Genomic DNA, 16,420 nt, shown 5'->3' with positions numbered 1-16,420 from the left:
TGATTGTCTCTCAGGAATGATCTCCCCACTGGAAAGGTAAAATCTGGTGATGACGAGGCCATTAGAAGCCCGCTGCTCTAGAAGAGCCAGGCTTGGGCTTCCTCATGGGATCCCGGGGCTTAACACAGACCATGGCACACAGTCAGCACTCTGAAAATGCAGCCTAAGACAGGTGACAAGGTCAGAGAGCACCTGGCTGTCTTGGCTGAATTCAAACTCAACAAAAACTTACTCAGCGTCTGCTGTGTGCAAAATGCTGAATTTTCAACCCCCAGGTGCCGAACAACTCTGCTGCAGGTGGGATTTCTGAGCCCCTCCCTACTGGTGATCAGGAGGAGTGGGAGAGTCTTGGGAGGGGGGCGAGGGAAAAAAGTTGGATTCTGGAAGCTCTCCATTGGTGAGCTTGAAATAAATTCCTGGCAAAGTTCATGGGATCTCAAGGTCAGAGGATTCAGAGTTGGAAGGAACCTTAGAGAAGGTTGAATCTAATCTTCTCTTTTTACCAATGAAGAAGCTAGTGTGGGAGTGGGGAATGTAGATTTTTTAAAAACATTTTATTGGATTCCTTTTGTCCTTATATCACCACACACGATTCTCCCAAATGTATATATGTATTTGTACATATATGTGTGTATGTATATATTTGGGGGGACCTTTCCAGTCTAGAACAAACCCTTTCTTGTAACTGAAAAAAATGAATGTAAAATCCACTAATTCGGTGACCACGCATGCTGCCCCACCCCTCCGACCAGAGGAAGGAACCTGGGGCCTCCATGACTGGCAGCAGTAAGCCAGAAAGGATAACCTTGAGATGCACCAGCCCCAAGTGCCAATCACAGAGACCCTCCCCAGTCCAGTCACATTCTCCTTCTGCAAGAATGGAAGCCTGCCAAGGGCAGGGATGATGTGTTACCTTTGTCTCCGTACCTTCAGCACAAAGGAGGCACTTAGGGAAGCTTGACTGACTGATCAGAAATCAACATTTCAGTTCTTCACATTTTCACATTTTCAAATGAGTACTAATTACATCTCAACAGCACTTTCAGGAAGTAGGATTGGTGTAAAACAACAATGATAAAATAATAGATCAATGCTCCCCAAAGGTCATGGGTTGCCATTCCCTGCCCCCCTCCCCCACTCCAGCCCCTATGCTGATGTCAGGTTAGGGAGAGGTGCCCAGATTACTTGCTTTCTAGGCCTCCAGGGCCTTGTGAAGAGGGAACCCTCAGGACAGCAGGACTAGCTGGGGGTCAGGCCTCAGTCCTGTGCCCCACAACAGTAGGCGGGCATTCTGCTAGCTCACAGAGGCTGTGGAGCTGCCTTACGGAGTGGACCACAGGCAATTCCTGATGGCTAGGGAGGAAAACATTCTTGCCCTCATTTCCTTGGCGCCCCAATACATCTCTCTTCATTTAAAAAAAAAAAATGTCTCTTGTTAACTTTTCAGGAAAAGCTAAAAAGGCTGATGTTGCTTTAAATTCCCTACAATTTGAATTTCCAAGAAATAATTCTCATGCACGAACAAAGACTGCACCAAGAAGGATGATTATGCTTCTGACTAGCAAATAATGGTCTAGTAAGATATTGAAATTGGAGCATAAGCATCCTGATTCAAATGGGAAATTTTCAAATGTCAGATGAGCTGGGCTCAGGTTCAAATGTGAATTCCTCCAAGTTACTGCCTTCCCACACCTAGATTACAATTTCTATTTAAAAACCACACTGAAAATGAATCTCAACGTATTCCACTTACTGCAGGGCAGCAATTTGCATTTCCTGTCTGGTGAAAATCACTTTAGTCATCCTCCTAGACCTAGGCCAGAAAGGTCTTCATTCACCATCCACTAATGGTGCAAGATGAATGAATTGGCAAAGACACCTGAATAATCACCAGAACAACAGCAAAGCTGGGTAACCATCCCCCACCCCACCTCTGAGGCAGGCTGACACTGGAAAGCCAACAGGAACCACACAGGAACCTGATACAGTCTGATGTCAAGGTTTCAACCCGTAAGTTCACCAGGCAGCAACAACAACCCCACTGCTCACAAAGCAACTCCGAAGCCAACTCACCGGGTTTAAGCAGAAGGAAAGAATTGCAGCAGCCGTCGCCCTCAACAAACATCCTCTGCTTACAGATTAGAGACAGAAACATTTATTGTGCCAGCTTTCTCTCAATTCGCTTCCTACTAGAGACAAACATCTGGAAATACCGTTACAGTTCCAGGCCCTGCCAGTGCCTCCACCTAGGCTTCTGGCTTGGGGGCCACAGCCGAGATGCCAAGATTGAGGACTGTTTGTCTCTGTGTCTTCTGGGAGGGGGTCACAGCAAGGTGGGGTCCCACCAAGGCAGGACTCTCTTCTAACAGGGTTACTCAGATCCCCCACCTTTCTTGGGGTGATTAGTCCTTATTTCATGCCAAATTTTCACTAGTGGCTCTCTGTTCTTCCAAATCAGCTCATGGCCATGTGTAATATACCATCTGGGAAAAAGAAAACAAGAAATCAAGACCAGAGTCCAACGACTCAGAGGACACAGACCCCATCGGCATCCCTGGACGGGCAGTCACCCGACTTTTAAGGCCGACCACACATGTAAACTAGGATGGTGCTGAAAAGTCATCATTTAGAATGTGTATCTGTGATATCTGAAGTAAAATGAAGAGGGAGAGGGATCTGAACTCAGAGGAGCCAGGTCTGAATCCTGGCTCTGGGCTATGCTGGACAAGTCGCTTCCTGTCTCAGTTTCCTCTTAGAGATGGGCCTGTCCACCTCTCAGTAAAAACACTCAAATGAAATCACGTACACAAAAGGGATTCCTAAATGGAAATGAGACAATGTACACAAAAAGGGCTTCTTAAATGGTAAAGCTCCTCATGTAACAGGCTCAATAAATACGTGCTGGTGTGACTTGTGAATTTCTGAACTGTATAAGGAAACCAGCTTTCTATACTCATCAAGCAAAAGCTTAAAATCTGAGAAGCATTTAAACAATAGCAAATATTTAATCAGTGGTTCTTGGAACCAGATTCTCTTGTAATAACGACAACTGGGGAAACAGAGCCCTGATCATTGCAGATACAGGGTAAATTTCTCAAAAAACCAAGCATCTTTCATTTGTCCCACAAGCATCCCGGGACTGTAGGAAAACTGAGTGTGAGATCTTCCCAGCAATAAATGTTCCACGCCTTCCTTGCTCTCCCGCTCCCTTCTAGGAAGCCACTGCTCCTCTGAAGCAGAGGTTTAAGGACCTGATCAGTCAGTATGATCAGTATAAACAGGTTACAGTGAGTTGTGGCCTAATTACAGTTTTGATCTAGGAAAGAGGAGATGAGACAAATAAAGATACAGCTGCTGAATGAGTCACGGGCATGAGGGCACTTATGGCAAATGAGGAAAATCCTCCAGACTAAGTATGGCTGCAGCGTCCTCTCTTCCAGGGGACGGGAAGGCAGGGAGCTCTGAGGTTGTCTGATAACCAGATGCTCCTCAATAATCAGAAATCCCTAAAATACAACCTGCTACTGTGAGCTGCCTTAGGGAGTAAGAAAAGACAAAGACTTTTTGGGGACAAGTTGGAGAAACTCAGGAAATGAGAAAGGAGTCAGATTTAGAAATTGAGAAGAAAGTCTCTTGCCTTTTGGAATCTTGGTTACAGAATGCTCTGAGACTAAAAATTTGCAGGTTAAAAAAAGCCCACCCAATTCCAGTGAAATCAGCGAAAAAGGAGGTGTATGGGAAAGAGAGCTGTCAGGTGTCGGAACTTTTCAGGTGTTAATATGAAACACTTTGGAAATTAATCAGCACAAGTTCCAACCATTTTCCATAAGCTTCTATTTTTTTATGCTGTGATAATGTCAAGGAGGCTTTTACCTACAACAAATTCCTGCCAATGCAAGGATTTTTATTCAACAATCAGGGAAGTTATAAATGGCACCAAGTCATGGTGGCACCTCCTACGGAAAGGAACCGTTCCCATGCAACACACTGCTACTCCTTTGTTTAAAAAAAGGGCAGGGTAGGATTTTCATAATAGTGCAACCAAAAGCCACCCTTCCCCCCAAAGCATGGTGAGTGACAGCAAAGGATAAGCAGGATCTAGGTTCCTCTAATGGACATTGCATTCTATGGCTACTGGTGGAGCAACTACTGTGTGGGGCACAACCTATCCAGCCTTGTCGTGTGTGTGTGGGTGTGAGATACATGTATGTAAATGTGTATGTGTATCTAAAAACAGATTGTGAATTCACTGGCATGAGGGACTCCTCTTAGGGAGATTTTCTTCACAAACGCAGGTTGGTTGCACTCGGCCTCAGGGATCTGCCCGGGGCTCTCACAGTCAGGTGACTTGCTCAGTCACACCCACTGCTCCCACTTGTCAGAGGCAGGAAGTAACACAGATCTTCCTGACAGTGAGGCCCGGTCCCTAACGACTACACTAAGCTGCTCTGCCCGTGCTGCCCCATCTCCTTGTTCTCTGTGCTGTGAGGCTTGGTGCTCCATCTCCATGGCCACCTCCGGTTCACAATGTATCCTCTCCCTGGATTAGTTTCTCTTATTCTCATCAACATCTCTTTTCATGCTTTAAAACACAACCCCTAGGCCAGCTCCTCCAAGAAGCCTCCCTGAGCTTTCCCCTTTCAGTAAGACTCCCTTAAACTAAAGAGAAATTAATGATTCCATGAGGTAGCATATTAGAACAAAAATAGCAACTGAAAAAAATGGAAAAATTAACATCTGATAATAAAAACAACTGATCTGGAAAATAAGTCAAGGTAAGAGAATCTGAGAAGCAATCAACTCCCTGAAAACCATGATTAAAAAAAAAAGCAACTATGACACTATATTTCAAGAAATAATAAACAAAAATTATCCAGATCTACCAGAACCAGAAGGCAAAGCAAAGATAAAAAGAATCCAGTGGTCATTTCCTGAAAGAAATCCCAAAAGGAAAAGTCCTAGGAATGCCATAGTCAAAATCTTTCAAATCACACAAGACCTGGCAGTTTCTCCTCTACACTAGAGGAGTGCTTGGAATACAATACTCAAAAAGGCAAAAGATATGAACTTAATATAAGGAATAACTCCCTCTGAGAAGCAGGGGGGTGGGAAGAAGAGAAAATGAACTGTTAATAGAATATAGAGTTAAGAGTTGAATGGGAACTCTGAAATGTAAACACAAGAGTCAAGAGAAATCTAGAAAGGTAAATTTATCTGAGTAACTAGAAGAGGCTGCATGAAGATGATGCAGTGCTAACATTCTAACACCAGTGAGAAGACAAGAATCTCTTCAGAACCTTAATATCACCAAAGATACTGGTGAAGTGAAATAAGGAAAATGGGGGACCAAGAAGTAGGGTGGTTCTGTCCTGAGGGTTTGAAGGCAAGAAAGAGAAGGGAAGACAATAGGAACAGATTAATTTAGAAAAGAGGAAGAAGGGGACTGGAACTTGCTATTTCTCATAAATGGAGAAAATAAGGAGAAAGGGGCATCAGGTGAACTTCACCCTTTAAAGAAGTGGACAAAACAGCACTGAACACACACAGGATTTGGGGCAGAAAAACATCAATCTCAATGGGGAAAACAAGTGAGGATGGGTTAGAAACAGCTGCAAGCATAATAACCTTCCTTATCCTTAATGGAGGGAATTAAAAGGAAAAAGAAAGAAAAGAAGATGCATGAACTAGAATCTAACACAGTTTCCATCAACTGAGAAATAGCCAAACAAACTGGGGGATGTGAATAAGATGAAATACCACTACAACATAAAAAATAAGAAATTATTCCAGAGAATCTTCAAGTATGAACGGATACGGTGATGTGCACAGAACCAGAACAAGCCATCCAAAGACACCGGGAAGAAAAACAACCGGAAAGATGTAAGAACTCTCGTGGAAGCAATGATCAATCACATCTCCAAGGGGCGGCGCCTGCTGGCAGAGGGGATGGAATCCATGGGCAGTGCCAACACTGTGGGATTGATTTGTTTGGCTTGACTATTCTCATTAATTACAAGGGTCTTTTCCCCCTTAGTTTTTAATTGGGGGTTAGCCATACTAATGCAGAGAAAGAGAGAAGAAGAGGGAGGGAGAGTGAGAGAGAGACAGATGGAGATAGCAAGTCACTCAGAAGGAAATTCAAAGGGAAGCACAAGATGAGGACAGTTTTGAAAGTAATGTGTGGAATTTATTATACACTTAAGAAACTCAGTTTCACATACAAGCTTCTTTTTGTGTTTTACTGTGCATGTCTCAATGCTCTTTTTTTGGTATATATAATATAATAAATTATACAATAGAATATAATAAATTATAAAACTCAGTTTGATTTTGGATGTCACAGCTCCAAAATGTGAGTTTAAAAGATATACCTGCCCCGCCTCCATATGCACACAATACACCTCACTGGTAGTACACAGGAAAATGCCTCTGTGGTCTTCTGGGCATCTTGCTATGGCTATACAGAGCTTTGCTGCCCCTTGCTCACCTTCTAACCCCCATCTCATCAGCTTGGGACACTTGCTATAGACACAAATTAGAGAATTCTAGAGGTAGAAGGAACGGCACTTAGATGGCAGCTGCTCCAGTTCATCCCTGACAAGGGCTCCCCAAGCCTCTCCTCTGAAGAGCACCCAAGACAAGGGGTGCCCTTTCTCTTAGGGCAGCCTGAAGCATGCCGTCTTTGCCCTGTCTGCCCTCTTCTCCTAAGTCTGTCCTCTGGGGACAATTCCCCAATTCCTTCCTCCACACTCTTGATCATGGCTCTTGGTGCCCGCTTCCACCCCCTTCTCTTTCTCTAGATAAACCTCTCGGGTTCTTCCAGAAGCAGGGCTATATTCTACAATGAATGCTCTGACCAAGGTTGATGAAAAATTAGAGGAGGGAGTGATTAATCAAGGTTGTACCTATTCAATTCCAGATTAAGGACATCTAAATCAGATGACTGGCAGTTCAAGTCCCCACCACAGACTGTGCTATATTAATATAGCCATAGCAAATGAGAACTCCTGATTCTTTTGGGGGGAAGGAGAGAGCAAGGAGGGAGAGAAGGGGAGTCACACTCAGTTCTGCTTCCATTTTACAGATGGTGTATGAATTTTTCTGGACTTATTTATTTTTGAGGGGAAGGAGAAAGAAAGATGATTGAGAGCTGGAGGTGAGATGTTAGTTTAGTTCCCATTAAAAAGTTAAACTCACTTACATTCCAAAAAGGGCTCCCCCAAGATGGGCTGCATGATCAAAAAATTTCCATCCCAGGATCATCCCGGCTGTGTCCATGGCAATAATGGCTTTCAGGGCCTAAAATCCAACGTAAAAGGACATGAGAAAATGCCAGGGGGCTTTCACTTCTAGCAGTGCAGCCCCTCCTGCCTGGACGGCAGCAATGGGCCCCCCAAGTCAGAACACACAAACAGGAGTCATGAAAGGACTGAATTGGGGTGGGGGCACTGTGTCTCTTATTCACTTTATTTCTTATTCACTCTATCAATTTAGAAAAACTCATTTATACAGGATATACCTATGGCTTAAAGCAAGATATGCTGGCTCTTACAAAGTCTCCCCAGGACAAAAGCTCCACATGATGTGGACCCTTCAGGCTAGCTTTAGCCTTACAAGATGTAGGCCTCCAAAGCCTCTACCACAGATCTCTGATCTCACTGGGAGCGGGCACTCTCATGGGAGGGAAGCCCCCCATCAATGCAGGTTGGTGTCTTCTCCTTGACTCAGCCTAGGGGAGATGCTCAGAGCACTGACAGCAAACATGACCTGCTCAGGGTCCCACAGCCCCTGCCAAAGGCAGCCACCTAACAAGAAACACTGGCTACATCTGCTGGGGGCAGCTGGCCTCCAAAGCCTCTTACCTGATTCTAGCCCTGTCCTGCCTATTATTCTATTTTCTCAAGTTATTTTTGTGTTGGAAGAAAGTCTAAATTAGATGAAAAGACTAATGCCTTAGTCTGTTTTCAAGTGAACAGCTGGGCCTGTGCTCAGAGGCAGCGACTCTAGAAGAAAAGCAGGCACCCCTGGAGGGAGAAAGCCCCAACAGAAACAAGGAGGGGCAGTGGGCAGTCCAGAGGCCAGAAGGAACAGGGCAGTGGCATCTACTCTGAGGGGATGCTGGAACACCTCTGAAGGACCCCAGAGGCCAGCAGGTGGCCCTGGAGAGATAGGGATGTGTCCTGAACCAGACAAAGAGGATGCCAATGGCTTGTGTCTCACACCTCTGACAGCCTTGTTGTGGCCTGGGTCTAACCTCTGTGAGCAGGACATCTGGATGTATTTCTGAAGCTCCTGGCCATCAGAAACAAGCTCTCTCCGCTCTCCCTTCCCAGAGCTCACTACCTGCTTTGCTCAGGATCCCTTCTGGGTCAGAGTTGTGTGGCAGAGTGCCCTGCCTGAGGTCAGGCAGAAACAAGTTCAAGTATTGCCTCAGACACCTGGGAGGTGGGTAACCCCAGGCCCTCACAGGGTCGTGGTGACCCTCAACTATGGTAATGATGGCAAAGCGCTCAGCACAGGGCCCGGTACGTAGTAGGGGCTTTACAAATACTTATTACTTCTTGGATTAGACGCCCTAAGTCAACTGTAAACCCCACAATACGTGGGGATTGGGTCCTGGCTCTGCACTTGGCTATGTGCTCACTATAGTCCAGAGTCATGGGAAAAACAAAAGGCCTCTTGGGAAAAGAGGCATGACCTGCACCTGAGAACACTCCGTAGCCAGGCACCGCCAAGGTACTCACGTTTCCTGCAGTGAAGGTGAACATGGGCAGGAAGATGATGGCCAGCTTCCCCTCAGGGATCTTGGTACAAACAGCAGCCAGCACGGTCATGATGGCGCCTGACTGCACAGGAGACAAGGAAAAAGGATGTTAATGAGCAGGCCCAAACGGATGCCCCTGGTACCCCTGGCCAGAGAACTCACAGGGCTCCAGGCATCAGGGTAAAGGGAGCCTGCAGAGGCTGTGGGGGAGGCCTCCTGGGGTAGGAGAGAGAGCAGGGCCTTCACACACCTTCCTTACAGCCCCTGCACCGCCAAGGCCTAACCGGGGCTGACCCTCACTGGCTCTGTGTGCCCCATCTCCTTTCCTGGAACAGGAGCTCCCATGAAGGCAGGGAACCATGTGCCTGGCACAGAGGCATGCCTCATTAGTAACTGAAGGATGGCCTGACATTTACTGCCTGCATGACCCTGGGCAGATCACTTCCTCTCTGAGCTGTAACATGGGGACATTCAGTATACTTGCACACACCTGATTCATCTGGCAGTGAGGGCTGCTGGGAGAAAAACCCCTGTACAGGAATTTCAGCTGTTCCCTGCTCTGTTATAAACATTGAGCAAGACCCCTGCAAACTTTGCCACTGCCGCTGGTGGGCAATTAGGAAGAGTGACCTCCAACCACCTGGACATCCTCTGATTGGTAATGAAAGCTATTCCTAAGGACCTATTTTAAAATGGAAATTTATGCAAGACTCTCATGAGCCTCTGCAGGTACAGCATCCATCAGAAGTGCCTCCTGGAGAAAGAGACTGAGCACAGACAGGGGAGGAGGGGTTTGGGCCCCTTGCAGGCTTTCTTAGAGGCCCTTGGGCACTGCCACTTCCTTCAGGCTTAGTGCCCCAGACCCACCTCTTCTGCCAACACCCTTCTGGCATTAGAAGGTATCCCTCACAATATCGCCCTTGTCATGCTGTACTCTGCCCCCTGTCTCCTACTAAGGCACAAGCATGCAGTACCAAGAGCAGGACCTCCCATGTACAGGTCTGGGGAATGAATGAATGAATGACTAAAGCCCAGGACTCAGGTGACATTCATTAACATTCAAGGACAGTCAACATTCTACACTGGACAATTTCTGAAAATGCTGAAATGCACTGATCAGATACAATCCCAGAAGGCCAGGAGGGGATGGGGCACAATGAGACCTCCATGCTTTTGGTCATGGCCCACGTGGGAATCTGTTTTGCTATACTAAGTACATTTGTTATGAGCTTTCCCCCCTTTCTTCTCAATGGAGTGAAGGAGTGGAGATGGGAAGAAAAGGAAACGGATCGTTGTTAGAAAAGAATTTAAATAAAAAACCGAACATTTGAAAAAGGGGCCCGAGCTTCCCATAACTCAGCCTGAAGAGCAAGGAAGGATGCCCTACTGCGTGCCTCCCAGCAGGGGGCAGCTCAAACGTGGTCTGCGAGTGCCATGTGTACACAGGGATGCTCTGGCCTCAAGGGCAAAGGCCAGCATTCTATGAGGATTCAGCCTGTAGCTTCATGGCAGCCACAGCTCGCACTGTAAGTGTCTGAGGACCGTCAGAGCATCCAAAGCTGTCACAAGTGCAGTAACATTTTTTCCTGATGTAGAAAGTCAGTCACTCAGGGAACGCCTCCCCAGCATTTCCGTGCACAGCTGACTGCTGACTGGCCTGAGTCTGTCCCCTGGGGGTCAGGGGGGATGCCTGCAGAACGGCTGCCATCTGTCTCCACCCCAAATGTTCACAAGGACTATTTGTGGCCAGCCTGTGGTCGAGCCTTCCAAGCTCCCACTGGTCTGAGCAGCCACAGCTGGACACGCTGGGCCTTGACCCCAGAACAGTGATGTCATTTTGGTCACTTTCAGAGCAGGAAGGACGAGCACCAACCAACGTCCCTGGAGGGCATGGCCACCACCAGGATAAAGTCATCACTAAACTCAGCTTCTGTTTCAGTGCACTGGCTCACAGAGCATGGCACGTGTGGGCGGGTATGATGAGGAGGAGCCTTGCCACTAAGAAGTTCAGGCTGGGCTAAGCCTCAACCTCCTCCCAGCCCAGTTCTCCAACCTCAAGGGGTTTGTGTGGAGCCAGGGCCCACTCAGCATCACATGCTCACAGCATCACTACTCTAGGGACAGAAAGACCCCCATAGGGAATGGAAGCCAAGCTCCTAAGGAGGAGCCTGGGGCCCAAAGGCACAGTGGTAGTGTCAGAGGCCCTGTGCCTAGATAGTCAGTCAGTGCTCATTGGCTTATACTATACCTCGCCTCTAAACTATTTTTAATTCAACTCAGCAATTTTTTGGGTGACTGCAACATATAATGTTCACTTTAGAGATGGGAAAACTGAAACCTACAGGTATTTGTTACTCAAGTAACCAAGCTGGGATTGAAACTCAGATCCTCTGACCTGAGATTCAGGGTCCCAGGACATGAACACTTCCATGTACCACACCCAAACAGAAGCATTTCTGATCAGGTGAGTCGTTACTGGAAAAAAGCAGGACTTCCTTCCCCCCATCTCTTCTGGCCAAGAAAGCTTTATATTTACCTATGAAAATGTTCCATGAACTGAAAACAACAAATGCTTGGAAACTGAAGAAAAACATGGTACCAGTTTTCTTAAGCATGAAAACACAGACTTAAAAACAAATATATAAGGGCTGAAAATATATAAAATGTACAGGAAGAAAATGTAAAAAGGGTCTTAACTCTAGCAAAGGATTTGTTTGATACGTCTACATTCTATTTCTAAAGATTACCATGAAGTTATTTAAAAATTGTTTTAAAATTGTTAATTCAATTTGAAAAAAAATGTGTCCAGGAGTATTACCTACTGAGTGAGTAAAGCCGAATGTATTTGTCTAAGATTTTTCTTTCCCATGTTACTAAGTCCAATTAATTCAAAAGAAAGCACGTTCAGATTTATCCCGTACAATGGGGGATCACTGTATCAAATTTTAATGGGGGAATCTATCTGCCTACTTTTAGTTCTGGCCTGTGGTGCTAACACAAAGAAGACTAGGAAGACGTCTGTGAACTGATGATGCAGGGCGAAGGGAGCAGAACCAGCCAAGCAACGCACACAAAGTCTAGAACAGAGCACTCCCAATGCACCCCTCCCCTTCTTGGCTGAGGTGGGGGCTGCGGAAGTGGAGCAGAGCACATTTAGGTCTTCATTTGTCCTCTTGGCCTATCTCCAACCACTCTTCTTTCTTATTTATTTTTTCTCACATGTGACACTCTCTGGGTAGAAGAGGGATATATTTGGAAATAATGGTGATGTAAAACCCAAAAGATAGCAATGAAAATTAAAAAGGAAATCATATCACCAATTTTTCTGCCTCAAAAGCCCTCACGGTTTCAATAAAGACTCACATTAGAAGAGGCTTGGCAGAGCCTGGAGCCCGAGATGCAGAACCAATGAGAGAACATGTAAGATTTTAAGGATTTATTCTGACATGAACACTGTAGAGGAACTTACTGCACCGAGAGAGGGTCCAAATCTCCCCGTGGCCACTTTGCAGATATAACTGACGAAAGTAGAAATGACGCCTGAGAGGAAGCACAGAGAGAAAACCACATTGTCAGCAAGGGCCTGAGCTGCCCAGGCTCTCAGTCAAGCCCCAGCGGGGACTGACCTGCCTGGAGGCAGGGGTTCAGGCAGCTAAGGCCAAGGTGGAGGCTCTGAGGGCCACACAGACATGGCAGACGTGGTGGGCACCTCCATATCAGGTGCTCAGTCCGCCTCCCTGGACACTCTCAGGCCAAGCTGCGAGACCACCTCGGGCGCTATGGAGGTGGCTCCTGCTCAAAGGAAAATCCAGCTAGATGGCCTTGGGGGTGCCAGCTGACTGGACATCTGGGATTTAGTTCTGCTTGCAATTTCAGGGATTGATTCACCCATATTTACAATTTTACAAACTTAACAATTTCAACTAAACATGAAAGAAAATGCCCAAATCTCCAATTTGATCAAATAATTAGAACTATGTTTTAAAACTTGAATATATTCATAACAATCCATTTTGTGTACATAACACCACTTTGTGTTAATTCTGGGCCTTCTTTAACTTTTTTGGGCCAGATACACAGCATGAGAAGGAACTAACAGATGGACCCCCCAGGTGCTGCTCTAGCCCTGATGGAAGACATCCAGCCCCTCAGATCAACTCATTATACAGAATTTAATGGAGGTAACGGACCAAGACTGCAGGAGAGGCATGAGGATTGCTGAGGCCACAGTGACAGCAAAGCCCTGGAGCTGAGGCGATGCCTGAGCTGCTCAAATTCCATTCTGCTGGCTTCTTTCTACTACAGCTCTGAGGATTTCTTTATATCCTTGGAGTTATCATTTTAATGGGACAACAATATTCAATTATATTCATAAACCACAGCTTGTTCCTCTACTCTCCAAAAATGAGACCTGAGTGGTACATTACAGTAAGGGTGCATTATTTATTACTAACGTTAAAAACGACTGTGTTTTGCAGAGCACATGAGGTATCTTATGGCACTTAATTCTCACAAATCCCTCTCATCCTCTGACCTCTTCCAAGGGGTTCCAGGGGTGTTCTCCCGAGGCCCAAGAAGTGCCCAGTTTTGGGAGCCCCATGACTGCTGAATGTGATGGGTGATCTCTACAATCACGTCTATGGCGCTCTTCTAGAGAAAGAGCCCCAAAGCAGGGATTTTACAGAACAAGTGAAAGGGGAAGCTGTGCACATGCCAGAAGCTCCAGCAGCTCTGGGGCTGAGAGTCAGGACTAAATGTTGCGGCCAGCCAATATGGTCCCTCTCAAATTAATCAATCCCACAATCCCATACAGGGCATGGCTCGCAGCTTTTGTGGTTATTACCTGCAGACAGGTAGACAGCCATGAACTGCTCCTGCCCCAGGATGTTGACGATGCTGGTGGAGAAGCTCCACAGCACATACATGTTGGCTGCCATGTGCAGTAAGGAGAAGTGGCTGAAGGTGGAGAGCAGCATGGGGGAGCAGAGGGCTCCTGCAAGAAAAAGCAGAGTCAGCATCAGCACCATTAACCCTATCTGCCATGTTCACAACCTTGGGATTCTTGGCTCTCCCTCTCCCTCACTGTTCATACCCGATCTGTAACTGAGCCATCTCTGACACCTGTCCTGTGCTGTCTACTCCACTACCACCATCTTAGCTCGAGTCTTCACTGGTTGTGCACGCACGCATGTATGTGTGTGTGTATGTATGTGTGTGTGTGTGTCTTCACTGTTTGTGCACACATGCACATGTATGTGTGTGTGTGTGTGTGTGTGTGTGTCTGGCTCAAGCACACCTGCAGGCAAGAGGAATAGCACTGGAACTGCTTTTTTATAGCTCCTCCTACTTCCATTCTCTCCCTGCTCCAATTAAACCACTTTCTGAATGAATGGATGCTGTAGACCTACTTTACCCACCAAGGTGTTGGGCAATGTCTCATGCTATTCTCTATTTTTTAAAGAAATGTTTGGTTGCTTTGCTTTTAAAATACTCCTGTCACTCAGGGATGCTGGGGGGTGGGAGGGAAATACTGAAGTAGCAGATTACTTAACATGGATCTCATATCACCTTCTACAGGTGCCGACTTCTCCCCTCCCGGCCCTGGCCCACCCTGGGATAGGTATGTGGCCAAGTGAGACTTACTGGAGGCTGGATTGGATGTGAAGTACTTGATCATTGACCTCTGGAGGGAAGGGACTCGCCACAAACAGAATACAAAGACATTGGCGGCTATGATTCCTAAAAACACAGGAAATAAATGTGGAATTCAAGCAGATCAATAGCACACAGAAACATCTGGTGGAGGATTCCGGCTGTGACAAGCTCTTCTGGGGAGCTTCTATAATGATAGCAGAGGGAGCAAGTGGAGCCCAGAGCAGCAGAAGACCTAGGGAAGGCAATGGACTGAGGAGCCCCTGGAAAGAGCCCGCTCACTCCACAGCCTGGCATCATATTCTTTAGAGCAGTCCAGGGCTCTGAGTCACAAGAAACTCATCCACTTACAAGAGACCAGAGGTAGAAGCTTACAAAGTCAAGGGTTTGGCCCAAGGAAGAACATTTGTCTATAAAGACTCTCTTAGATACTATCTAATAGGCTGGGGAATTTTCCAGATAAAAGTCTCTCCAAGGAAAGCATTTCCTACAATACACACTAAATTTCAAGTATTATTGTTCTGATTTATAAGATCCCCCACCCACTCTTTCTTTTTTTCTCCAAGGCAAACATTTACAAAACAAAAGGAATGGTATCCATTACTGCAACAAAGGAAAGTTAGGAAGGATACAGATTTTTACTAGTATTTTCAAAAGGGCAACTAACGGCTCAGAATGCCCTTTCCAGCTACCCTCCCCACCCCACTCTTCCCTAATTCCAGGAAGTCCTGTGAAAGTATATGGAAAATCAGCTCTACATTTGGGATGGTCCAAACAGCTGCAAACACATTTTACTTCCCAAGAACTCATGGGCAATCCCAAAGAACTTAGAAACTGGCTTTGAAATTATGTGTAAGTCTCAGATTCATCTGGCAGTGAACCTGTGGTCTGTGTGCGAGTGGTAGGCTGATCTTCGAGCTTTCTGCCAAGAGCTCACCTTTAACTGTAACGAAGTTAAGTTGGTTTATGGTAACGTCCTAACTCAGAATCTGGTCAAGAATCAAGATTTTTTTCCTTGAAAAGCATATACTTAACATAAATCCATTAGCTTTACGTACTAATTAATCACCTAAAAAGGTATTCATTCAGTATTTATTGAAAAAATGAATGACACATAGCACAATAACCATGTTTTCCTTTGTCTCATAATAAACTCCTTAACAAGGAGGCACTACTTTTGGTCTCCATGTTAGGGACATGAGGCCAATACCATCTGCTACTTCCCTGTCTCTCTCCAAGGAAGCTTTTCATTTCACACACTGAGTTTCTTGGAAAAGAGCAGCACATTTAAGCAGGTGACCATGTTCCCTTGTGATAATTAAGATGACCCAACTAGAACTGCTGAAAATAAAATGGTGAAAGACGATGTCTGAATGTAGTATCTGATGTAATGTCTGAAAAACCAAAGCACTCTCAAGACTAGAGAGCTTAAAGAAAGCAAAATATTTTGATTGAGATTCCTTCTATAACCTCCATTGCAAGGAAATGAGCTGATCTTACAAGCAGCTCCTGACCTCACAGTAAATCTGAATTACAAGTTTGAAATGTTTGCTTCCCTGTGGAGCATTCGTGTGGAGTCTTGTATCTAATGTGGGGAGACCTACAGCTTTGAGGCCAAGCTTTGGAGCCCCTCTGGCTAATGGTCTCCTACGAGCCTATTTGCTCCTTTCAAAACACAGAAATAAAGGAAAACAGAATGGACTCCCAAAGAACAAATGACCTTAACCTGCCCAATGGAAGGAAGGGCAGTGGTCCACACAGTCCATTAGGCAGCAGGAGCGAATCTTGGTTTTTCCAAAGGTTGCTGAGATTTACTGATTTTTACCACTAGATGCTAAAATGATGACTTTCTAAAGAAAAAATTAATCTTTTGCAATATTATTGGTATGCATTATTTAAATATTAATGTGGGGAAAAAATGATGCCTGGAGGAAAAGGGAAATGATTTCCTAAGCTATCAAATGAAGAGGCTCAGAGACCTAATGGTTTCCTTCCCACTTTCAG

General features: G+C 45.7%; 1 protein-coding gene across 2 annotated transcripts in view; it reads right to left on the bottom strand.

Annotated features, from left to right (window-relative positions):
- Positions 1 to 2,139: 2,139 nt before the first annotated feature.
- PARL (presenilin associated rhomboid like) overlaps positions 2,140 to 16,420 on the bottom strand; it is a 38,931-nt gene continuing 24,650 nt past the window's right edge. For both annotated transcript variants that reach the window (XM_072640334.1, XM_072640333.1), the window contains exons 5-10: positions 14,408 to 14,503; positions 13,608 to 13,757; positions 12,234 to 12,304; positions 8,745 to 8,846; positions 7,202 to 7,299; positions 2,140 to 2,483 (exon numbers count right to left, since the gene is read on the bottom strand). In XM_072640334.1, coding sequence (XP_072496435.1) covers positions 2,372 to 2,483; positions 7,202 to 7,299; positions 8,745 to 8,846; positions 12,234 to 12,304; positions 13,608 to 13,757; positions 14,408 to 14,441 — 567 coding nt within the window. In that variant the 5' untranslated portion in view covers positions 14,442 to 14,503 and the 3' untranslated portion in view covers positions 2,140 to 2,371. The remainder of the gene's footprint in view (positions 2,484 to 7,201; positions 7,300 to 8,744; positions 8,847 to 12,233; positions 12,305 to 13,607; positions 13,758 to 14,407; positions 14,504 to 16,420) is intronic.

The sequence above is a fragment of the Notamacropus eugenii genome, chromosome 2 (genome assembly GCF_028372415.1).
Source record: "Notamacropus eugenii isolate mMacEug1 chromosome 2, mMacEug1.pri_v2, whole genome shotgun sequence".
NCBI lineage: Eukaryota > Metazoa > Chordata > Mammalia > Diprotodontia > Macropodidae > Notamacropus > Notamacropus eugenii.
This window is presented reverse-complemented; position numbering and strand designations above follow the sequence as displayed.